This window comes from Mobula birostris, chromosome 7 (genome assembly GCF_030028105.1).
Source record: "Mobula birostris isolate sMobBir1 chromosome 7, sMobBir1.hap1, whole genome shotgun sequence".
Taxonomy (NCBI): domain Eukaryota; kingdom Metazoa; phylum Chordata; class Chondrichthyes; order Myliobatiformes; family Myliobatidae; genus Mobula; species Mobula birostris.
In genome coordinates this window covers 66,586,161-66,611,658 of record NC_092376.1, presented here as the reverse complement: position 1 = coordinate 66,611,658, position 25,498 = coordinate 66,586,161, and the positions used below count along the sequence as shown (strand labels likewise).

At 41.8% G+C, this 25,498-nt stretch overlaps 1 protein-coding gene across 1 annotated transcript in view; it reads right to left on the bottom strand.

Moving 5' to 3' along the window:
- Positions 1–3,863: 3,863 nt before the first annotated feature.
- LOC140200755 (serine protease 23-like) overlaps positions 3,864–25,498 on the bottom strand; it is a 40,559-nt gene continuing 18,924 nt past the window's right edge. The window contains exon 2 of the mRNA XM_072264353.1: positions 3,864–6,364. Within this exon, the coding sequence (XP_072120454.1) occupies positions 5,237–6,355 (1,119 nt within the window). The 5' untranslated portion in view covers positions 6,356–6,364 and the 3' untranslated portion in view covers positions 3,864–5,236. The remainder of the gene's footprint in view (positions 6,365–25,498) is intronic.

Here is a 25,498-nt window from a genome sequence, read left to right as displayed (position 1 = left end):
AAATCTGCAGTGTGTCAAATAGTTACAACTTTTCAGTACACTCACAAACATGTGGAAATTTACTTACAAAGTTGCAAAACTTAAGTTGATTTCACACGCTTTTGATTTGACCTACTTAATTTGTTTGGGGAGCTGAAAATTTGCATTTACATCAAATCCCAGAGTGAGGAAATCATGTTTTAAATAAATGTAATTCTCAGTATTTTGGAATGTATATTTTATTTGATAAATTTGAACATTTTAACCAGACAGCATGTCACTGCAAACTTCATTGTAGGTTAAATTTATATTTCCTTTGTTTTCTGTTAGTCCCGATTTCAGTTACTGTTTTCATTATGCAACTTGAAATCTAGTTGATTTTAAAAATTGAAAGAGAATAAGTTGAAGTGTCAGCAGTCAATTTCAACTCATATTTAGATCAGGTTTATGAAGCAGAGTTAATGACAAGTTTACACTTCGCATGGATAACTATACCCCGTGTATCACAAACTATTACACATGTGCAACATCTGATTTTACAGCTGAGTAAACAATGTTTAAAAAAAAAGCTCTAGGTATTACTAATAGAATACTTTTGGTTAGGAAATTTTTCTATAATCACGTTCAGGGTACTGATGTGTTTCAGACTCCAGCCTGCACATGTCAGGCAATGTGCAAGATGTGGAAGTTATTAATTGAACCTGAAGAATGTTAAAGACTTCAAATACAAAAGGATAAAAAGAGATTAGAAGCTGGGCAAATTTAAACAACTTAATCCTGGAAATGTTCTAAAGTAAACAGTGTTGATTCTGTGAATCTGGCTCTGCAAATTGAAGATCTACTGATAACTTTTTTTAGAATATAGTCACATAGTGCTACTCAACAAAGACTTGGTGGGAATCAGACTTTAAAAGTAAATAAGGGACAAAGATTCTTTGATTACAGGAAGATGATAACTTCAGCTTTCTGAGTCCCACACTTCAAAAATTCAATCCCTACTCCTGCCTGTCACTACAAATTTCACCGTTTAAAAATCTGTTTTATCATCATCTGTGGCTATTAATGTACAAATACCCTTCATGCAAAATTCTACCACACAGTAGTTATTTACAATGGTCATTATATTATTCAGAATTTAGATTTGATCTTAAAATCAAATGTCATGAAACACGTCCTTGATGTTGTTAATGATGACTTTGCATAACTTGGACATCAATTCTGAAACCTAGTCATTTCATACCATTTTAAAGCACTGAACAATATTTTAAATTTTTTAAAATATGTTAAAGCTACATTGAAATAATTTGTAAATCAAATTAAAATAGTTAGTTCCATGTGGAAGGATGAAATATGACAATGCGATGAATAGCCAGGTGTATCTAATCACACTTGGAACCTACATATTTAAGGGTGGATCACACTAATGTGAGTTGCCTTAATGATTATCGCCCAGTAGCACACACATCTACAGTGATGAAATGCTTTGAAAGCCTGGTCATGACTGGACTGAGCTCCTGCCTCAGCAAGGACCTGGACCCATTGCAATTTGCCTATCACCACAATAGGTCAACGGCAGACGCAACCTCAATGGCTCTCCACACGGCTTTAGACCACCTGGAAAACACAAACACCGTCAGGATGCTGTTCATCGACTATAGCTCAGCATTTAATACTATCATTCCCACAATCCTGATTGAGAAGTTGCAGAACCTGGGCCTCTGTACCTCCCTCTGCAACTGAATCCTCGACTTCCTAACCGGAAGGCCACAATCTGTGTAGATTATGATAACATTTTCTCCTTGCTGACAATCAACACTGGCACACCTCAGGGGTGTGTGCCTAGCCCACTGCTCTACTCTCTCTATACCCATGACTGTGAGGCTAGGCATAGCTCAAACACCATCTATAAATTTGCTGATGATACAACCATTATTGGTAGAATCTCAGATGGTGACAAGAGGGCGTACGGGAGCGAGATATGCCAATAAGTGGAGTGTTGTTGCAGCAACAACCTGGAACTCAACGTCAGTAAGACAAAAGAGCTGATTGTGGACTTCAGGAACAGTAAGACGAAGGAGCACATACCAATCCTCATAGAGGGATCCGAAATGGAGAGAGTGAACAGTTTCAAGTTCCTGGGTGCCAAGATCTCTGAAGACCTAACCTAGTCCCCACAAATCGATGCAGTTATAAAGAAGGCAAGACAGCAGCTATACTTCATTTCGAGTTTGAAGAGATTTGGTATGTCAACAAATACACTGAAAAACTTCTACAGGTGTACCATGGAGAACATTCAAGACAGGCTGCATCACTGTCTGGTATGGAGGGGCTACTGCACAGGACCAAAAGAAGCTACAAAGGGTTGTAAGTTTAGTCAGCTCCATCATGGGTACTAGCCTACAAGGTACCCAGGACATCTTCAAGGAGTGGTGTCTCAGAAAGGCAGCTTTCATTATTAAGGACCTCCAGCACCCAGGGCATGCCCTTTTCTCACTGTTACCATCAGGTAAGAGGTACAGAAGCCTGAAGACATACACTCAGTGATTCAGGAACAGCTTCTTCCCCTCTGCCATCCGATTGCTAAATGGACATTGAGCCTTTGAACACTACCTCACTTTTTATATATATGTTATTTCTGTTTTTGGCAAGATTTTTAATCTATTCAATTAACGTATGCTGTAATTGATTGATTGATTGATTTATTTATTACTATTTTAGTTTTCTTCTTCTATTGCATTGAACTGCTGCTGCTGCTAACAAATTTCACGACACATGCCGATGATAATAAACCTGATTCTGATGTTCAGCCAGTGCTACCATAGAACAATCTGGTTAACTGCTGTAATCAGTTCAGATCACTTCCGATTACCCTACAGGGTTTAATGCTTCCAGACCTCTTCTTGCTGCAGAGCCCAGCACAAAGTCTGTGGGCAGAGCAGAAACGTATCCTTATGGCAGGAACTGCTGGTAGAAGTAGCAGTACTGTATTCATTGCAATGGAGTCACTGACATTTATTTAGAAACATAAGCTCAGTATTGTTTTACCATTATCTTTGTTTCAATTAATTTATAGCATAAAGGTATTTAAGAACATTTTAAATATTTAATAATTTCTTTTTCATTTACTTATCTATATACCTTTCTTAATATGCATGTTCAAAGGTCTTTTTTTTTGCACCACAAGCTGTCAAAAAAAAACACCAAGGTATTAGGGACGTAGTCTTGGGATTAGGAGAACTACCAGCTAATGCACAGTTACCTCTTCTGGATTGCTTCACCTCGTGGGACTGGCCAGATCACGAGGAAGATTATATGAGTAAAACTGTAGAATTTAGTGTGGCTAATGAAAATGCATGGAAATTGATTGAGTGAGGCAGGGTGGGACAGGAGAAGTCACAGAATGACAGAAAGAGGCTCTTTTGCCCACTTAATCTGTGCCAAACTATTAGTCCACCTAGTCCCATCGACCTCCACCCGGACCACAGCCTTCCACATCCCTTCTGTCCATGCAACTGTCCAAGTTTCTCTTAAGTATTGAAATTGAACCCACATCCACCACTTCCATGGCAGCTCATTCCACACTTTCACCACCCTTAAAGTGAAGGTCCCCCTCATGTTCCCCTTAAACATTTCAGCTTTCACCTTTAACCCATGACCTCTAATTCCAGTCTCATCCTAGCTCAGTGGAAAAGCCGTCTTGCATTTACCCTGTTCATACGCTCATATTTTTGTATGTGTAGGGTAACTTCACTGGAATGACTACAATCAGGCCCAGTTTCTTTTATCATTCTCTAAATGTGGTCAAGGTTGCCAGGCCAGAAATGATAAAACTTAAAAAAAGGCAGCTATAAAGGAATTACTACAAATACAAATAAAATTGGACCACTTGCTTTTTTATTGATTAAAATATTGACATAGATTGCATTAGATTGTCCACATTCAAAGGCCATGACTCATTAGCAACATATTAAAAACAATTCTCAGAGCAGTATTACATTTGGTAGATGTATAAGATATACTTCTGTAGACACCTTTTTGATAATAAATTCTGGTAAATTTACATATACACCAGCTTTATAGAAAGCAAGTATTGCCCCACTATCCAAGTTCATCCTGCTGGGACTGAAAAATGCAAAAGGTTTATGTATTTCTTAACTTTTTGTTGAATAAACTAAAGCTTCAGACATTCTTTCCAACGGTTTGCAAGTGCTGTGCAAAAGGTATAACAAGGATTGAAATAAGCGTTTGCATTTGATATTGACTGATTAAATTTTTAATACAGTATTCAAATGCCATTAATTTCTCATGCTCCCATTTTGTGGCCAAATCACTTTGTCATCACTAACTGCATATTTATTTTGAATAGTCATTCACTTTATGTAACTCTAAGTATGCCTCACAGTTCAAATTAAAATCAGTGAATGATCTCTTTTCTGCTTATTGTCACTAACAGTACAACATTTTACATAAAAGGTTTCCGAGAGAGGTTGTGATGCTTAAGGTATAGATGCTCTTCAAATTGAATAGCTGATAATCAGTGGGATTCTTTCTATCATTCTGTCAGAGATATGTTGGCCAATTACCAGCAGTTCTATTCAAGTCCACGTCTGTTTGCAATAATAAGAAAAAAATGAAATTGCTGGAAACATTCAGTTCTAATGAAGGGTCATAGACCCGAAATATTGCACAGAAATTCTGTTCCCTTTTGCAGATAATTCTAGACTCGCTGCGTGTTTCCAGCATTTTCCATTGTATTCCAGATTTTCTTCCAATCTTCAAATAACCTTAAATTGATCTGCTTGTCATATCCGACAGATAATCTGAGCGATTACAGACTTGCTTTCACAACCTTAGATTATGGTTAATCTGCAATCAAAAAGCGTGCTTTTATGACGCAGTTGCTTGTCCCTGACACATGGCTGCAGCACTGGTTCTAGTTAGGAAAAAGCTGCTTTTCAGTACCCAGAAGAACTCTGATTCTCCTACTCAGAAGACCGAGTACATTCATCAACCATGGTGCCAATCAGAATGCATCCTATCTGCCTGTACATGCTCTACATCCCTCTACTCCCTGCTGCTCATACACCTGCTTTCCTCTTATTCTTAATGATCACCACTTTAATAATTGGTTCTTTTAGGTTTAATCAGAAGAACTGTGCCCACAGTAAATGAGGCTCTGGAATTGAATATTTGTGGTACAAGTGTATACTAGCTTGCAAAGCACATGGTTTAAAAAGCAGAGCAAAAAATTAAGATCTCATCCATCCCTACAGTCAATATAATTTCCTTTAATCCAGAAACAAATCTGTGCATACTTCAGAGGAGTGATGCGAACAGCTACATTGTAATCTTGTTGCATGCCGTTCTTATCCACCCACTGGTGACCTGAAAATATCCCAACCACTTTTCGCTCCCACTTCCGAATTTTCCTGTTCCACATTCGGATGTAAACACCTGAGCCACTGGCCCCAGGTTGAGCATCACAGTGCTGATACAGGAGGTCATAGGTTTCATCTTTGACCAAGCAGAAACGATACACAAGATCCCCAGGACGATCATTATCAAACCCAGAAAAGTGAATCCGGCGACCAGGCAGCCTCTCCCGAGGAGGAGCCACTCCTATTTTCATGAAGGGTTTCTTGTGAGGCCTTTTCAGTTCCAGAATTGCATAGTCATAATCCATGCCAACATCATTTTCTGAACCTTTGATCCACCCCTTTGGAATGTATGTCCGCTTCACCCTAATCCAATGGAATCGAGGTTTCTCTGGAAGAAGTGGGTTGATTTGATTTATGGCTCTCCCCTTCTCTCTCTGTTTGGTTTTAAAGAATCCAACTTTCATCTTTTGTGCATTTTTCACGTAGTTCTTGCCATCATGAACACAATGAGCAGCAGTTAAAACATGTTTTGCAGATACCAAGGTCCCAGTGCAACCCGTAGAGATTTTCACCGAAGTTGAAAATGGATAATTGAACAGCAAATTTTTCGACAAGATGCTGAATCGAGAATCCAAGCCAAAGATCTGTCTTTTTGTTCTTACGCTGTTTCTGTGATTCTGTTCATGCCCAAAATCAGTAGCAATGAAACCACGGATATCCACATCTGTGAGAGTTCTACTTCCATTTAGGTACAAAGTTTCATAAGACAAATATTCTCTCAGATTTTCATAGGTTGGCAGGGGTGCTCTTTTGTGACAGTCTAACCCACAGAGTGAAGTTACTTTCAGGTTGGCTTTGCCTTCAAAATGTGCACTCTCCAGTGTAACAGTTGCCTTGGGGTAAATTGCAGGTACATAAGATTTCTGCCATTCAGCCTTGCGCAGTACCACATGTTTAATGGAACAAAGCAAAATGAGAAGAGCCGGCCTGGCCACCATGATGATTGGCTGAGTGAAAGAACAGACTTTTGTTAGTGACATAATTAATTTCATACTCGCACACATCAACAGAACAACACATAAAAATTATTAAGGCAGTAACTGGGTTAGCCCCAGCTTTCTCTGGACTGATTCCAATTGTAGCATCAACTTCTTTCTCAGAGAAACACCCAGTCCACAACCTTACTACTCAACAATGAAAAATTGGAATAGGCCAACAAATCTAGCGAACATGGTTAATGATTCATATTTAAAGTTTTTTATATCAAGTTGTTAGGAAATTGGGTCATAAAAATGCCATCAGATTCAACTATAAATTGCAAAGGTTTTACAAAGGTATTTCATAGAAAGAATTAAGGAATGCAGCTGAAAACTTGGGGCAAGTACATAATCTGCCTTTAATCTAACTGATGCCAACTGTCTAACTCACAAATCCTGACTACATTGGCATAGAACCAATAGCAAATGGTTAACTTAACTTAACCCCATTTAATTCTCACAAATTACAAAAACGAATGAAAATTCCACGTGCAAGTTCCTTGCAATATATTTTTCTAAGGTAACAGGCTTTTCAACAAGAAATGTTTCCCTTATGTGGGGTTAGGAAATGAAAGAAAAACAATCCATTAAAAAAATCTTTCATTACATCTTGCACAAACTGAATGTGTACCTCTTATTTTTCATTTGTTTTAATAAGCATAGGTTTGAATGTTTGATATTAGCTAGTTTGCAGGTGGGGGTTACAGACACCCAAAATTTGATTAATATGTAAACAAAATGTATACTGTCACTACAATTCAACAGATGAGAAAACAGACACACAGTATTGAAAATAGTAAATTCACACCATTTAAAACAAAAACTAACGCTGACTGGTTAGGTTCTTGATTTGTAATGGTGTCAAAGGTTACGGAAAGAAGCCAGGAGAATTGGAATGAGAGGGATAGTAAATCAGTCATGACGGCTGGGCCAAGATTCAATGGGCTGAATGGCCCAAATCTGCCCCTATGTCACATGGTCTCTCATTTTTTCTATTGTTTAAATCCTTTTATATGAAAGTGACTGTAAATATTCTAAATATCTAAAATGGGTTTAAGTATCAATTTGTGTGACCTTAATGGCTACAACACTAGATGAAATACTTCATAAGTTGTTAAAAAACTGACCTTTCAATTGCAGGAAACCTAAAATAAAGACAGTACTGGAAAAACTCAACAGATTAGGCAGCACTAGTGCATGGAGAAAGAAAATTAATAATCCAGGACAAAGATTTCATTCAACTAGAAAAATGACTTAGAAGTGTTTTAACTAACAGAATGGGGGAAGGGTGGAAAAGATTCAAGATTGTTTAATGTCATTTCCTGTACACAAGTTTAAGGAGAACAAAATAGTTGTTACTCCGGGTCCAATGCAGCATGAAAAAACCCACAGAATGAACATAATTATAATAATCAACACATACACAATAAATATACATACACACGATAGTTTATACGGTAAGTGACACTAGTCTGTTCACAAGGTGACTGACAGGAAATAATAAAGTAGTGGTGGAATTAGTGGGAGGTGGTGTTGATCAGCCTTACTGTCTGGGGAGCGTAACTGTTTTTGAATTTGGTAGTCCTGGCGTGGATGCTACATAGCCTCCCAGTAGAGTTGGAGTGGGACAAACAGTTCATGAGAAGGGTGTGTGGGATCTTTCATGCTGTCACTGGCTCTTTTCCTTGACGACAGATAAGCTCGTGCCAGTGAAACGTTGGGCAGTTTTGACCACCCGTGTCTGCCACAGTGCAGTTTTCGTACCAAGCAGTGATGCAGCTTGTTAGAGCACTCTCTACTGTGCATCTGTAGAATGACCTGAGTATAGATGTGCAAAGTTCAGCTCTTTTCAGCCTTCTCAGAAAGTAGAGGCATTGGTGAGCTTTCCTGACTGTGTAGGATGTGTTCTGGGACCGGGAGGTTGTGTGTGACGTGAACTTCCAGGAGTTGGGAACTGTTTGCAGTCTTCACTGCTGTATCACTGACGTAAAGGGGTGTGAGGGTACTATTGATGAGCCCCACCACTGTCGTGTCCTCGGTGAACTTGAGGATGTGGTTGCTCGGGTGTTCAGCCATGCAGTCATGTGTGAGCAGAGTGTACAGCAATGGGCTCAGCACACAGCCCTGGGGTCACCTGGTGGAGAGGGAGGAACAGTTGTGCATCCTGACTATCTGAAAGTCGGGGGTACTACCCACTATACAACAGAAGAGTGTTGCAGGTACTAGGGAAGGTAGTGGATACAGAAGAGAGGAAACTGTGTGGACTAGGTTAAGGCTGGGGCACTGTGCATTAAACAAAACATTGAATATGATAGGGAAACACCAGAGAGGATTGTGCGAGGATTGTCAGGAAGAGGAGTCAGTAGGACATGTAGTTCTGAGTTGCAGGAAGTATGGGATACAGAGAGAGATGATGAGAATTAATCTAAGGGAATTGGGGGTGCAGGAATTCACATTAAAAGGATTGCTGGGCATGGGTGAGAGAGCACAGATCAGGGTATTTTTAACTTTCTTAAAGGGGTACAGGGTTTTTTTTAATGGGATATGACGGTTAAGCAGGAATAGGATACTAGGATAGCCAAAGATGGGAGGATAAAATGTAGGTTAGGGTATGTGTGTGTGTGTGTGATTGGGTGAAGAGATTTAGAATGTAAGCCTATTGCACACTCCGGAGCAGAAGGTGGCAGTAATGCACCATTAAGCTGGGTGCCAACCGCTGTAAAACAAGGCGGAGAAGCAGAAGAAGAGGAAGACTAACTGACACTTGTCTGTGAGGAAATCCAACACCTAGTTGCACAGTGGTGTACTCAGACTGAGGAGTAAGAGTTTGTTTACTAAGGTCTCTGGGACAATAGTGTTGAATGCTGAACTGAAATCCAGAAACAGAATTCTGACAGAAGTGTCCTTGTTTTCTAGGTGTTTTAGGGCCAGGTGAATGACAGATTCTATGGCATCTGTTGTTGAGCGGTTCTGTTGGTAATGATATTAGTGTGGGTCCAATGTGGCAGGAATGGAGTTTTTGACGTGTGCCATTATCAGCCATTCAAAACACGACAGTGCCATCTGCTGGTAGTCATTTATTTCTGAAAAAGTGGAGTTCCGTGCTACAGGGATGATGGTGGCTGATTTGATGCACGTGGAGTTAGCAGTCTGGATGAGTGAAGTGTTGAAGGTTTAAGTAAGCACGTGTGCACACTCCCCGAGTATTCGGCCTGGGATGTTGGCTGGCCCAGCTGCCTTACGGGGGTTGACTCTCTGAGAGTCCTTCTCATGTGAGCTGCTGTTACAGACAGGGACTGCTCACCTGGGAGGGGTTTAGCTTTCATGGCTGGAGTTGTGTTGCATATCACGAACAAAGGAAGATTGAGGCACAGTGCTTCTGGTGATATCCTTCCAAATTAATAGATGCATTGAGGCATTTAGACGGGAAAAACAAAGAACATTCTGAAACGGTATGGTGGAGAACCAAGCAGCTGACGGAATTCTGAAAGTAAAGACCATATTTTCTGAGAAAGAGAAGTGTGGAGAGATGAAGAGAGGGGGAAGGGAGGTGGAGTCAGAGAGGAGGGGGCGGGTTGCCATGAAGCAGGGTGAAGAAAACGGGATGGCTGTCAGGAAGCAAGGGGGGGTTGTCGGGAAGAGCTGTGGAGGTCACCAGGAACAGAGGTGGGCATGGGGAAAGGAATGAGATGTGTAGGGACATGGAGAGGGGTTGTCAGGGTGACGGGAGAGTGGTGTGTCAGGGCAAAGGGAGGAGGTATAAACTGCTTGTAATGTAATCCACCTTTCACACAACAGAACTGGAACAACTCTGACACACAGATAAGGACTGTTATCGGAAACAGCTGAATTCAGTCGAGTCCCAGCGTTTATAACATGCTCCAGTGGATGACATGCTGTTCCAGAAGCAACTCAATCCTTGCTCTGGCTTGGAGGGGAGGAGTTGACGAGATCAAGAAAGGAACTGAAAGTCACAATCACAAGACAAAGACAAAGGAGCAGAAGTAGGCCATTCGGCCCATCGAGTCTGCTCCGCAGCTCCCCCATGAGCTAAACTATTCACCCATCTAGTTCCAATTTCCGGCTTTTTCCCCATATCCCTTGATACCCTGATTAATTAGATACCTGTCAATCCCCTCCTTAAACACCCTCAATGATCGGGCCTCCACAGCTGTATGTGGCAACAAATTCCATAGATCCACGACCCTCTGGCTAAAAAAATTTCTCCTCATCTCTGTTTTAACTGGGTACCCTCTAATTCTAAGTCTATGGCCTCTTGTCCTGGACTCACCCACCAAGGGAAACAACCTTTCCACATCTACTCTGTCCAACCCTTTCAACATTCGAAATGTTTCTATGAGATCCCCTCTCATTCTTCTAAACTCTAATGAATACAATCCAAGAGCCGACAAATGCTCCTCATATGTTAGCCCCTGTATTCCAGGAATCATCCTTGTAAATCTTCTCTGAACTCTCTCCAACATCAGTACATCCTTTCTAAGATAGGGGGCCCAAAACTGCACACAGTATTCCAAATGAGGTCTCACTAATGCCCCATAGAGCCTCATCAACACCTCCTTACTCTTATACACTATTCCTCTTGAAATGAATGCCCACACAGCATTCGCTTTCCTTACCGCCGATCCAACTTGGTGGTTAACCTTTAGGGTATCCCGCACGAGGACCCCCAAGTCCCTTTGCACTTCCGATTTTTGAATTTTCTCCCCTTCTAAATAATAATCTGCCCAATTATTTCTTCTTCCGAAATGTACAACCGTACATTTGTCAACGTTGTACCTCATCTGCCATTTCTTTGCCCACTCTCCTAAACTGACTAAGTCTCTCTGCAACCTTTCCGTTTCTTCAACATTTCCTGCTCCTCCACCTACCTTGGTGTCATCCGCAAATTTAGCCACAAAACCATTTAATCCATAATCCAAATCATCGATATACATCGTAAATAGAAGCGGCCCCAACACCCACTCCTGCGGAACACCACTAGTAACCGGCAAACAATCAGAGTAGGATCCCTTTATTACCACCCTTTGCTTTCTGCCTATCAGCCAATGTTCCACCCATTTCAATATCTTTCCTATAATTCCATGGGTTCTCATCTTATTAAGCAGCCTCATATGCGGCACCTTATCGAAGGCCTTTTGAAAATCCAAATACACAACATCCACAGCCTCTCCCTTGTCAATCTTATTCGAGATTACCTCAAAAAATTCCAATAGGTTGGTGAGACAGGATCTTCCCTTTATGAAACCATGCTGGCTTCCACCTATCTTGTCATGCACCTCGAGGTATTTCATAACCTCGTCCTTGAGGATTGACTCCAATATCTTTCCAACTACTGATGTCAGACTAATAGGTCTGTAATTTTCTTTTTGCTGCCTCCTTCCTTTCTTAAATAACGAACTACATTTGCGACCTTCCAGTCCTCTGGAACCATGCCAGAGTCTATTGATTCCTGGAAGATCATTTCCAATGCTTCCACAATCTCCAACGCCACCTCCTTCAGAACCCTTGGGTGCACCTCATCCGGACCAGGAAACTTATCTATTCTTAGTCCATTTAGCTTCCCAAGCACTTTCTCTCTAGTAATCTTGACTGTACCTAATTCTATTCCCTGATACCTCTGGTTATCAGGTATATTGCTCATGTCTTCCACTGTGAAGACTGATGCAAAATACTCATTCAGTTCCTCTGCCATCTCTGTTATCCATTATAATTCCAGCATCATTTTCAATCGGTCCCGTATCTACCCTTGTCACTCTTTTACTCTTCATATATTTAAAAAAACTCTTAGTATCCTTTTTTATGTTAATTGCCAACTTCCTTTCATAATTCATCTTTTCTTTCCTAATGACTTTCTTAGTTTCCTTCTGTAAGTTTTTAAAAGTCTTCCAGTCCTCATTTTTCCCACTAATTTTTGCTTCCTTGTACGCCGTTTCTTTTGCTTTTATTTTTGCCTTAACTTCTCTCGTTAGCCACATTTGTGCCATTTTTTCATTCATGATTTTCTTTTTTCTTGGAATATATTTTTCCTGCATTTTCCTTATTTCTTGTAGGAATTTCATCCAATTCTGCTCTGCCATCCCTCCATCTAGCTTACTTTTCCAATCGACTTGGGCCAGTTCCTCTCTCATACCACTGTAATTTCCCCTGTTCCACTGAAATATCGATACACCTGATACCAGCTTCTCCTTTTCAAATTTGAAACTGAACTCAGTCATATTATGATCACTACTTCCAAGGGGTTCCTTTACCTCCAGCTCCCTTACATGGCCTGTCAACCATGGCCCACACTCCACTGCAGTTGAAGGAAAGAGGAAATCATTCCAAGGGATTGATGTAGAAATTCTTATTATCAAAACAAATGTTTAAGGCCAAGAACTGAATGGATTCCTTTCAGGAGGTGGGCAAGAAGGTGTATGTGCAGCAGCCATGACAGTTCGCTCTTCTCCCTATTATACATCTACAACTGGACTGTCTGTGACAGGGCAGAGACCAGGATTCCCAGGTAGTACAAAGCTTTGGGAGCCATCTATTTAATAGTAAGATGTCTATTTATACTTAAAAAGGTCATAATTGAACATTAAATGATAGCCTCTGCCCCCATCTTACCAATATCCAAAAGCCCATACTTCTCTATAAATACTTAGATATACTTACTCAAAAGTCAGACATTTGTTTTGATAACAAGATATTCCAGACCAATAAAATGGCACTCAGTGTAAGAGCTAATGGATGTACCTCCTGCATCATTGTTCAGCTGTCTCCATGAATAAACCTGTTTCCTGTGGCTAATTCCACAAAAGCTAGAAGTCCTCAAACTACCTTCTAAACATGGCAATGGTTGAAAGGTCTCTTCATTTTGTAAAATTTAAATGTTTTCCATGATACTCGAACAATTTCTCATCACCAGATGTCCAGGTTTTGCCCAGTTTTGGATGGCACCACAAATGGAGACTTATCAAGACACAGACCCCTCCATGCCAACACACATCATAGCTAACATGTTAGCAAAGGCACCCCTTGACAATGAGCTCTTGCCGAAGATTCAGGATTATTTAATGTCATCCTTCAGTACACGAGTGTTGGGGGGAACAGAATTATTGTTCCTCCAGATCCAATGCAGCATTAGAAGAAAACGCAAGCATGAACACAGTGAACATAAATACAAAAGCAATCCTATAAAACACAATGTACAAGTAACTGTTCGAGTGTGGATGTATATTCATAGTATTAGCTTACACAGACTAATTATACATATGTAGAATAACTCTAGATGCAGAAGTAACTGTACATAAGGTGGCTGATCGGAAATGATAGCAATAGAGTGACTCTCGGCAAGAGGAATCCTTCTGGATAGCAGCAGGACATATGAAAACACAGTAGGACAGTGCCTGTGTCAGTGTATATGAGGGGTGGAGTGCAAGCGTAAAGCGGAAGTGTAAGGGATGGGGGTGAAGTGTGTTGAGGGCCTGTGGAGATGAGTGGCTGGCCTGTATATTGGTGGTGTGGGGGTGGTGGGCTGAGTTAATGGGTGGAAGTATTGACCAATCTGACAGCTGAGGGAAATAACTAGTTTTGAGTCTAGTGATCCTGGCGTGGAAGCTGTGTAGCCTCTTCCCTGATGGAAGTGGGTCAAATGGTCTATAAGTAGGGTGGGTGCGATCCTTTGTGATATTCCTTTCTGTATATACGTATGTCCTTGATGCTGGGTAGGCTGGTGCTGGTGAAGTTTTGGCCTCTTTTAACCAGCCACTGGAGAACCCTCTTGTCCACCGCAGTAATACACAGAAATTTGAGATTATTTACTTGATTCTAGCTCACTGAAGTAACTTAAACTCTTTTTGGTTGCAGTTAATTATTATTTCAGAAAGAAGACACATTTAAAATAAGGCAACAAATTAGTACAGTGCAAAGTTTGATAAGATACGAAGCAGCAGGAATGCAAGATATTGCTACTGTAATCTGTGTTATGACCTCAAGATAGCAAGACATCAAAAGGCATTTCAAAGAGGCAATGTCAAACAAAAGCTGACACCAGTCTCCATGATGGTAATGCCAAGGCAGGTGACTACAGGCAGGATTAGAGGGCAGTCGGAAAATCAGGAGCTTTGGGCCACAGTAAGTGACAGTGAGTTCTGCATTATCATCCACCTCGGAACTCTTGATTTGGCAGCCGTGAATGCCCAAGGAACAAATTTTAAAAGCAAATGTTTACTGTTCCAACAGTCTTTGCTTCACTAGATTTTTTTTTAAAAGCACGGTTATTGGGCTATGCAGTAGGGCTGTATGCCTCATAGCTCCAGCGACCTAGCTCAGTCTCAAGGGGTAGTTGCTGCATACTTAGTGCAGTCTTCCTTTGACCATGTAGATCTCCTCTAGGTTCCCTGGCATCCTACATCCCAAATACATGAATGCTCATTGGCTACTGTAAATTGCCCCCTCTGTGTCAGCAAGGGGTAGAGTTTGAGGTGAGTTGATAGGAGTGTGGGAGAATAAAATGAGGTTGATCTACATGAGTGCTTGATATCAGCAAGCATCGGCTCGGTGAGTCTCAGGAACCGTTTCCCACACTGCAGGGTTCAATGACTTCATAATTACTCACCAGGTGACGTCTGAGAGATTGGGAGGGAATGCACTGAGGCAATTTAGTTGGAATGACTAACTGAAATTGAATGAAATATTCAAAAGTCTACTGTATTGTAATTCAGTTAATAAAATAAGCCAAACTAGTAGAAAAATTATCAAACCAAGAGCCCATCAAAATCTCACAAAGTTAACAAAATATACAAATGAAGAATTCTACCCACATCAAATCAATTTTCTTTATAAATTTGGATAAAGCTTAAAGGCATGTACCATCAGGCCCAAGGATAGCTCCTACCCTTCTGTCTAAGACTGCTGAATGGTGTACTTGCATGATAAGATGGATTCTTGATCTCACAATCTACCTCATCATGGCCCTGCACCCTATTGTCTACGTGCAGTGCACTTTTCTGTAATACTTTATTACTCTGCATTCTGTTATTGCTTAAAGGCCTGAGCAGATTAGATGTGGCAAAGTTATTTCCCACTGTAGGGGGATCTAGGACAAGAGGGCATGACTTCAGGATTGAAGGACGTCCATTTAGAACAGAGATGCGGAGAAATTACTTTCGCCAGAGGGTGGTAAATCTGTGGAAGTTGTTGCCACAAGCAGCTGTGGAGGCCAAGTCACTGGGTGCATTTAAGACAGAGATAGATAGGTTCTTGTTTAGCCAAGGCATCAAAGAGTATGGGGAGAGGGCAGGGGAGTGGGGATGACTGGAAGAATTGGTTCAGCCCATGATTGAGTGGCAGAACAGACTCAATGGGCTGAATGGCCTACTTCTGCTCCTATATCTTATGGTCTTATTTTCCCATGTCTTACTTCAATGTGCTAACGTGGTGACATGATCTGTACGGGTAGCAAACAACACTACGTTTTTCACTGTACCTCAGTATATGTGACAATAATAAATTAATTTACTAACTTCCCATATACAGCAGTTATGAACGTCACTTATGTCTGAGCTAACTTAAACCAAAGTATCAACTTTACTAATTATTTTGGGTTATCATTGAAGGACATCCATAATCCTCCTTCAGTTTTGAAGTTTGGAAGAACTGCTGCATACAAAGCGGATTTTTCAAAGGATCATGAGGATCAACCTTCCCCAGAGAAAACGAACAGTCACTCCAGCAGCAAGGTTTTGATTATACTCAAGCAGTTCCCAATGGCAGATTATATAGTCCAAATGGCTGACACTAAACTCCTGAAACAAGCACCCCACCCGGAGCTCCATCATGGCAGGAAATATCCAAGAGAACATTGAAAATGATACTAGAATATTTACAAAGCCTCCTTCCCAACTTTAGGATTTTGGGCCATGATTCATCAAAATGGTACTTCAAGACTAGCAACCTAACAACCCACCCACTCAGTTAAGCAGCAGTTACCTCACCTGTGGGAGAGTATGCATAAACCTCTTCATCCATGTCAACGTCCACAGAACTGTAGAATCCAAGAGTCTACAGGAACTTTAGTGTTGATCATGGTAGATGCTGTCATATTCAGTACTGTTTCACCGAGACCTGGCTCTCCCCGCCACTGTGCCATCCGACCGGAGGGATTTTCGATCCTTCAAATGGACCATACGGTGTCTTCCGGCAAGACGAGGGGAGGTGGTGTCTGCCTACTGATCAACACTGCGTGGTGCTCGGACACAGTGGCACTGACAAGCTCCTGCAGCCCGGACCTGGAACACCTGTCAGTGAAGTGTCGTCCCTACTATCTGCCACGGGAATTCAACTCGGTCATACTGACAACGGTCTACATTCCCCCCCAGGCGGACGTGGAGTGTGCTCTGAACATACTGTATGCCAATATCAGTGAACGTGAGACCAGGTATCCAGAGGCTTTGCTCATTACAGCCAGGGACTTTAACCAGGCCAACCTCAGAAAGGCGCTTCCAAAGTTATACCAATACGTCTCCTGCCCCACTAGAGGCCCGAATATACTTGACCACTGCTACACAGCAGTCAAGGATGCCTATCGTTCCATCCCACGACCTCACTTCGGAAAATCGGACCATCAGGCCATACTCCTCCCGGGTTACAAACAGAAACTGAAGTGGGAGGTCACGGTGTCAAAAGTAGTGTCGCGTTGGACGGAGGAAATGGATGAGGTCCTCCGTGACTGCTTTGAATCGGTGGACTGGTTAGTATTCAAGGACTCGGCAGCTAACCTCGATGAGTATGCCTCAGCTGTCACGGACTTTATTTGGAAATGCGTGGAGGACTGTGTGTCTCGCAAGACGATCCGGGTATTCCCTAACCGGAAACTTTGGATGAATTATGAGGTCAAGCCCCTTTTAAAGGCTAGAGCTGCGGCTTTTAGGTCCGGGGATACCAGTCACTACACGGAATCCAGGGGTGAACTCCGGAAAGCCATTAAGGGCGCCAAGAGGCAATATCGAGCCAAGTTGGAAGCGCAGGCTAACCAGAGGGATGCCAGTAGACTGTGGCAGGGTCTAAATGAGATCACTGAGCACAAAGAAAAGGCTGAGAGTATCAATAACTGTGGCGCTTCTCTTCCTGATGAACTTAATGTATTCTACTCAAGATTCGAACGGAGGAGGAGCGTCCTGCTCCCTCCGGATGAACCGGACCTGGTGGCATCAAGATTCATCGTCACTGAGGAGGACGTTAGAAGGGCCTTCCTGAAGATAAATCCAAGGAAGGCGATGGGCCCAGATGGCGTCCCGGGACGGGTTCTGCAGACCTGTGCAAGTGAGCTAGCTGGAGTGTTTGCTGATGTCTTCAACTGCTCCTTGCTTCAGTCTAAGATCCCCTTGTGCTTTAAGAAGGCAACGATAATCCTGGTGCCGAAGAAGAGCAAGGTGGCATGCCTGAATGACTATCGACCTGTGGCTCTGACATCAATTGCTATGAAGTGCTTCAAGAGATTGGTTATGGCACACATCAACCACAGCCTACCGGTCAACCTCGACGCTTTGCAATTCGCCTACCAGAGCAACAGGTCAACGGCAGATGCTATCTCTCTGGCCCTACATTCCTCCTTAGAACACCTGGAGAACAAAGACGCATACGTAAGGCTCTTGTTCATTGACTACAGCTCTGCCTTTAATACCATCATTCCAAATAAACTGATTCCTAAGCTCCGGAACCTGGGCCTTAGCACTCAGATCTGCAGCTGGATCTTCAACATCCTCACAGACAGGACCCAGGCTGTAAAAATAGGGGACAAGCTCTCCTCTACAATCACTCTGAGCACCAGTGCCCCATAAGGCTGTGTACTCAGCCCCCCGCTGTACTTACTGTACACCCATGATTGTGTAGCCAAGTTTCCATCAAACTCAATATGTAAGTTTGCTGATGACACAACAATTGTAGGCCGTATCTTGGGTAATACTGAGTTTGAATACAGAGAGGAAATTAAGAACCTGGTGGCATGGTGCGAAGACAATAATCTATACCTCAACATCAGCAAGACGAAGGAATTGGTTGTTGACTTCAGAAGGAGTAGCGGACCACACAACCCGATTTACATCGGTGGTGCGCAAGTGGAACAGGTCAAAAGCTTTAAGTTCCTCAAGGTCAATATCACAAATGACCTGACTTGGTCCAACCAAGCAGAGTTCACTGCCAAGAAGGCCCACCAGTGCCTTTACTTCCAGAGAAAACTAAAGAAATTTGGCCTGTCCCCTAAAACCCTTACTATTTTTTATAGATGCACCGTAGAAAGCATTCTTCTAGGGTGCATCACAACCTGGTATGGAAGTTGTCCTGTCCAAGACTGGAAGAAGCTGCAGAAGGTCGTGAACATGGCGCAGCACATCACACAATCCAATCTTCCATCCGTGGACTCACTTTACACTGCACGCTGTCGGAGCAGTGCTGCCAGGATAATCAAGGACACGACTCATCCAGCCAACACACTTTTCATCCCTCTTCCCTCTGGGAGAAGGCTCAGGAGCTTGAAGACTTGTACGGCCAGATTTGAGAACAGCTTCTTTCCAACTGTGATAAGGCTGCTGAACGGATCCTGACCCGGATCTGGGCCATACCCTCCAAATATCTGGACCCGCCTCTCGGTTTTTTTGCACTACCTTACTTTCCATTTTTCTATTTTCTATTCATGATTTATAATTTAAATTTTTATATTTACTAATTTTTACTATTTTTAATATTTAATATTTGTAATCCAGGGAGTGGGAAGCGCAGAATCAAATATCGCTGTGATGATTGTACGTTCTAGTATCAATTGTTTGGCAACAATAAAGTATAAAGTATAAAGATTAATATTTCCTTAGTATCTGACCACAGTGCCAGACGGATCTTAAGAGATGTCACAGCCTAGAAGAAATGTATCCCATTAAGCTCTAACCTAAATGTAAACATTTAGGTTTATATTTTAGCCTAAATTTTAACATTTTTAACATTGGTAACTGGTTAGGACTATCACAAGTATACCACTGAAATAGGTCAGTGTATTGCACCTTGTTCAACGTTGACGAGGAAAAACTGACTAATAAAAAGATCTGACAAAAGGTAAAATCGTACTTCTTTTTACATCTAATTTATTAAAAGCTCTATAATAAACAACTGTTCTATTTTTACAGTTCCTTGTAAATAGTGGGAATGGCCAGTGATTCTCAATGTGCCCCCCCCCCACACCCCCGCTGAGAGCCATGCTAGATTTAGTAGGGGCAACAAAGTAAAAAGAAGAAACTGTGAGCCACAGCGGTTTCTGAATGGGCCATGATAAGTTTACTATTTTAACGAAATATTACTAAAACATATAAATAAAAAAGAAATGAATACATGCAATTTAATTGGAACCCTGAATTAAATGAATGGGAAAATATGCTAGATGATGCAAATAAGGCAGCAAAACAGCTTAACCTGGCGGGGCGGGGGGGTGGTCAATAACTATCTCTGCTCCTGCTTGACTATGCTTCGACTGTTCAGGTTCTGCCAGGCAGCCTACTGGACCCCATTGCACAATCACCCCCAAATCACTGATTATACCGTGAGCAGGAGGACGTGAGCCAGCAGGATAACCTGTAACATGCTCCAGCTGGTGATTATGCTTACTATGTTATAGGTAATTACATGTTAATAGGGAACTATCTGCATTTAGTTCCAACTGAATGATTTTTGAGTGATGATCAGGCCAGTGAAAAAGTGCTTTTTTGCCCAAAGGCTTGAGACAGATACCTGTGGTAAACCATGTATATAGGTTGTAACTGGGTTACCCGCCTGGACAAGCCCCTCTGCTGACTGCTCCTGTGGCTCCTCCCACAAACCCCTGAATAAATGTGATTGTGTCACTGCTCCTGCCTCAGTCCAGGACAGATATTCAGCATGGATGTGGGTCCATTTTACTGTTAATAAAAGCCTTTCAGTATTTACTCTACTTCCAGTCTTTTGCAGTAATTGATAGTGCATCAATACCAAAGGTGAAACTATCTTTGAAGAGGTCAAGAACGATTTCTTGGAAAGCAATATTCCACTGGATAATATAATGCTGGAGCAATAGTGCTGCTTTGATGGTAGGAAGGTAGAGCATTTATTGCTCATTTAAAAATATGCTGTGCCTGACATTTTCTGTATACACTACCATCCACTGTCAGTATTTGGTTACAAAAAAACTGGGAGGACATTTGCACGGTACCCTTGCTGTTGTAATAATGGCTGTCAACTTCATCAAGTCAAATGCACTCAGGGTCATCTTTTTGACAACTTAGTGAGGAAAAGGAAGAAGATTTTGAATGGCTATAATGCATGCAGATACTGATTATCAAAAGGTAACTGTCTTCATCGCTTTGTTGCACTTTGTACTGCAGCATTTCTAAGTGATAAACAGTTTGATGAACAAATTGTCTACTGGAACCACCCAGTATGACAAATTTTACCTGCCAGATAACTTGAAAGCAAACAGTTACAAGTGTAGCCCCCCTGGCCACCCTCAGGGACGCTCAGCTCGCTGTCGGCTAAGAAGGGAAAAAACTACAATCTCATACCATGTAGAAGATCTATTACCAATTTCTTTGCTACCTTTACAGCAGCAGTATTGGACGTTGCGAGTTTATGCCATTTCCTTCACTGGCCTCTCTTGAAATAGAATTGCAAGATGATGATCTGATTGTATACCTGGAAACAACTGCACTCTGATGTGGAAGCTCAGTTCAGAGACCTGCTGGGGATGCATATTTCAGATTGAGTAGGCATGAGATTTACAGTGTGAAAACTAACAATAGAGCAAGCAATATGGCTTATGTCACAACTGAACGGCAAATTAACTAAAATGGAATTGGACATTGGCTTGGCTGTTTCAGTCATTCCACAAGTGACTTATAATTCCATTTCAGGCATTTCAAAGATACTGAACTGAAGTCATCTGAGAATTTACACTGGAGAAAAGATAACTCCGGTGGGAATGATATTCGTAATCGTGAAATTCAGCAACCAACAAGCCACATTGGCTTGTATGTGGTAAAAACAGGAGAGCCAGCATTGTGGGGTTGTGATTGGTTGAGGCAACTACAACTTAATTGGGGATCCATGCCACATCTCCTACAATAAAGTCAACTGAAATGGAATTAAGAAGGGTACTGGTTGGTGCCACAGCAGTGTCCAAGGATGGCACTGGAAAACTCAAACATATCAAGGGTAAAATAGTGTTAAATGAAAATGCTACGCTCATGTTTTGTGAAGCCCCTCCAATTCCTTATAAATATTCGTGATAAAGTCGCCAGTGAGCTTGATGGCATGGAGGCTGAAGGAATTCTTTCCATGACTGAGTGAAGCCCACAGACAATGCCAGTGGTCCCAGTAGCCAAGATGGAACAAAGCTAGGATCTGTGATGATTTTTAAGGTCACCATTAACCTAGCACTGAAAGTGGATCAATACCCTCCGCCCAGGATAGAGGATATCTTTGCAAACCTTCCTGGAGAAAAATACTTCAGCAAAGTCAACTTAGCTGAAGCCTAACTAAAGATGGAGATGAAAGAAAGTGTCCAACATGTTTCTCACCATAAACACGTGCAAAGGGCTTTAGCACTATAATAGGCTTATTTCGGAGCAGCACCTGCGCCTGCACTCTGGCAGAAAGCTATGAGCCAGCTGCTGCAAGGCTGCCCAGGCACTCAGTTCCACCTGGATGACATAAATTGTATCAGTGAGGATGACAAGGAACATCTCCAAAATCTCAAGACAGTGTTAAAAACACTGGAAGATTATGGGCTCAGAGCACAATGTGACAAGTCTGGATTTTTTAAGCCAAGCGTCATTTACTGTGGTCACATTATTAACGCATGAGGATTACACAAGGGTGCAGAGAAAACTGAAGCAGTGGTGGTCCACAGTACCTTTGCAGTCTTCTTTAGGATTTGTCAATTACTATAACAGGTACCACAGAGTAACCTGGCTACTCTGCTTCACTCCTTGAACCCATTACTACAGATCGGGAAGACATGGCAATGGACAAAGCAGTGTGAGGCAGCTTTCTAAAAGGCAAAGGAAATGGTGACATCAGACACTGTACTCACACATTCTGATCCACACTGTCCAGAGAAGCTTGCCTGGGAAGCCGCGTGTTACATTATGGATGTGGTCATGTCACATGTTATTAGTGATGGAAGTGAACGTGCCATAGCCTTTGCGCCATGTTCTCATACTGCCGCACAGCAAAATTACACACAGGTCAACAAAGAGGCCTGGAATCTGGTTTGGGGTGTAAAACACGGCAACCAGTAATTGTATGTGAGAGAGTTTACCTGCATTACTGATCATCAACCACTAGTGTCCATTTTCATTGCACCGGAGGGTGCCTGGCTAACAGCAGCAGCACCAGTGCAGAGATGGGCTCTGTTTCTTGAAAGGCACAATTACAAGATCAAATTCAAGAGGACAACTAGTCAAGAAAATACTGCTGGATTGTCCCCTTTACCCCTGGAAAAATATCTGAAAAATCCACAAAAGACGATTTTTCTCCTCTTGAAGTATTCTCCCAAATGCAATTCCGAAGTCTCCCTATAATGGCAGAGATGATCCACAGGAAAATCAGAAAAGACCCCACAGAGTCTCAGATCTACATGGCAACCAAAAATGACAGCAATGTGCAGCAGAAATTCCAGTTCCTTCATTTTTAACGGCACCAGGATTAACTTACCTTTTAGCAGACATCTCACCTCTCCCGGAAGTTCCGGGAGTGTCCCGCATATTGATAGAGGCTCCCTGACGCCCAGAAATTATATACAGTATCCTGGAAATCGATTTTTTTGAGAGAGAGAAGGAGAGCGAGCATCCTGATTGGTCTCTCTTCGTGCTAAGTAGACCTATCAGTTTTCTCTGTGGGCGGGCTTTACAGTCGACCTCAAAAATAATGACAGTGTTGCTCGCTGCACTGTTTGCAACAGTGACTTTTCTATTGCCCATGGTGGGTTAAAATATAAAAGACATGTTGAGGTGAGTTTAACAGGTGTCATTTGTTCATTAGCATAGCTAACGTTATTTAAACTAGCTGGCTGGCTGCTAAGGAGCTACTCTATTGATGTTCTGTGTGATGAGACCAAACTCCCTGTAGACTTGCTTAAAGTTGTAATAGAATAAAAATGATAATATAAGTACATATGTTAATGTCACATTTTCTGCATATACCCAACTTGGTTTACAGATTAGAAAAAAATCACTAAACAAAGTATTACATACACCCTTGGAGGTCGACTGGGGGGGGGGCAGAGGTGCTACCTTCCTGAAATGAGTTTTTGCAGAGTGGGATGTCTGTTTTAGAGGGAGAAAGAGAGAGAGAGAAAGAATGTGTGTATATAAATAAATAACGGATCGGGTACGAGGGGGAGATGGGGCATTAGCAGAAGTTTGAGAAGTCAATGTTCATGCCATCAGGTTCCTTTTTCTCCCTCTGTCCCTCTCACTATACCCCCTGCCCATCCTCTGGGTCCCCCCCCCCTTTTCTTTCTCCCTGGGCCTCCTGTCCCATGATCCTCTCACATCCCTTTTGCTAATCAACTGTCCAGCTCTTGGCTCCATCCCTCCCCCTCCTGTCTTCTCCTATCATTTTGGATCTCCCCCTCCCCCTCCCACTTTCAAATCTCTTACTAGCTCTTCCTTCAGTTAGTGCTGACGAAGGGTCTCGGCCCAAAATGTCGACTGTACCTCTTCCTATAGATGCTGCCTGGCCTGCTGCGTTCACCAGCAACTTCAATATATTATATATATGATTTGAGATACATTCTATATTGATTTGGAGTTTATAGCTAAGCAGGGAGGAGTGTGGAGTATTTAATATTTGAGTAATATTGTAAATATATTGTTCAATTAAACATTATTTACATAATTTATATGGATAACATGTATGTGAATAGCATGTGTCATCATGCTTCGTCATATGTAAGTAATTCATTAAAGTAAACACGGTACACCCATTTCCTGGCTCCAGTATCTTCTTTCGATTCATTTCTGGAGTTACAAAATATAATAATTTCTATTGCTGCTGCCCTACCAGCTGTGGCCCTCCAGCATTTTGTGTGCGTTGCTCGGGATTTCCAGCATTTGCAGAACCTCTTGTTTATCGTGTATTATTGTTTACTATCTTCAGATTCCACTCCTCCTCCTTCGGGTGTCTTGACATTTCCCAACTCAACGGCTGGTTTAATGTCTGTGAATGCAACGTGCTTCTATGGATTCTCTGTTTCCAAATTGTTGTAAATGGGCTAAGATCCAGTAAATGTGTAGGCACAAGACTTAAATTTATACTTGTTTCCTGCAAAATCCTGTGCCACATCCCATCTCACTCTATTATACTCCATACCATCGCATTTGACGAAAGGGCAAACTGTTTCAAATGAACACAGGAACAGAGACAAGAGTAGGCTATTTGGCTGATCAAACTGATTCCACCTTTCACTAAGAGAATGACTGATCCTCATTCAATTCACTTTCCTGCAAAGTCCACACAATTGCTCAATTTATAAAGCGTTCCCATCTCATATGCACTCAGTGGCTCTGCATCTGGAACCTGATGACTGGAGAGATTCATAACTTTTACAGTGTGAAAAAAAGTCTCATTTCTAAATGCTGAGTCCTTACTTTGAGACTGTGCTCCATCTGTAAGCTTGGTCAAAGCCAAAAAAGGTCAAGCTTATTGTCATATGCACAAGTACACGCGCACACTGGTGTAACTGAATACTTACTTGCAGCAGAAACATAGACACAGAGCATCATATAACTAGCATTCACAAGATAGGCTTTAAGGAGAATTTTAAAGAGGCGATGACTGACTTATTCAGCATTTATTTGTTTAGCGAGCATCTACTAAGGCAAGTGTATTTGCTCTTAAGCAAAAAGACCAACTCTGTGTACACTGATCCATTATGTATAATCAAGGATCGATATGAAAGAAACCCTTTTCCACTCAGATTTCAGTACGTGGTAAAGGGGAAGTACACCACATGTTTTGCTAATTGTTCCCTATAGTTTGATACCTTTAAGATTCACATGTAAGGATACTAGGGATTTAAAA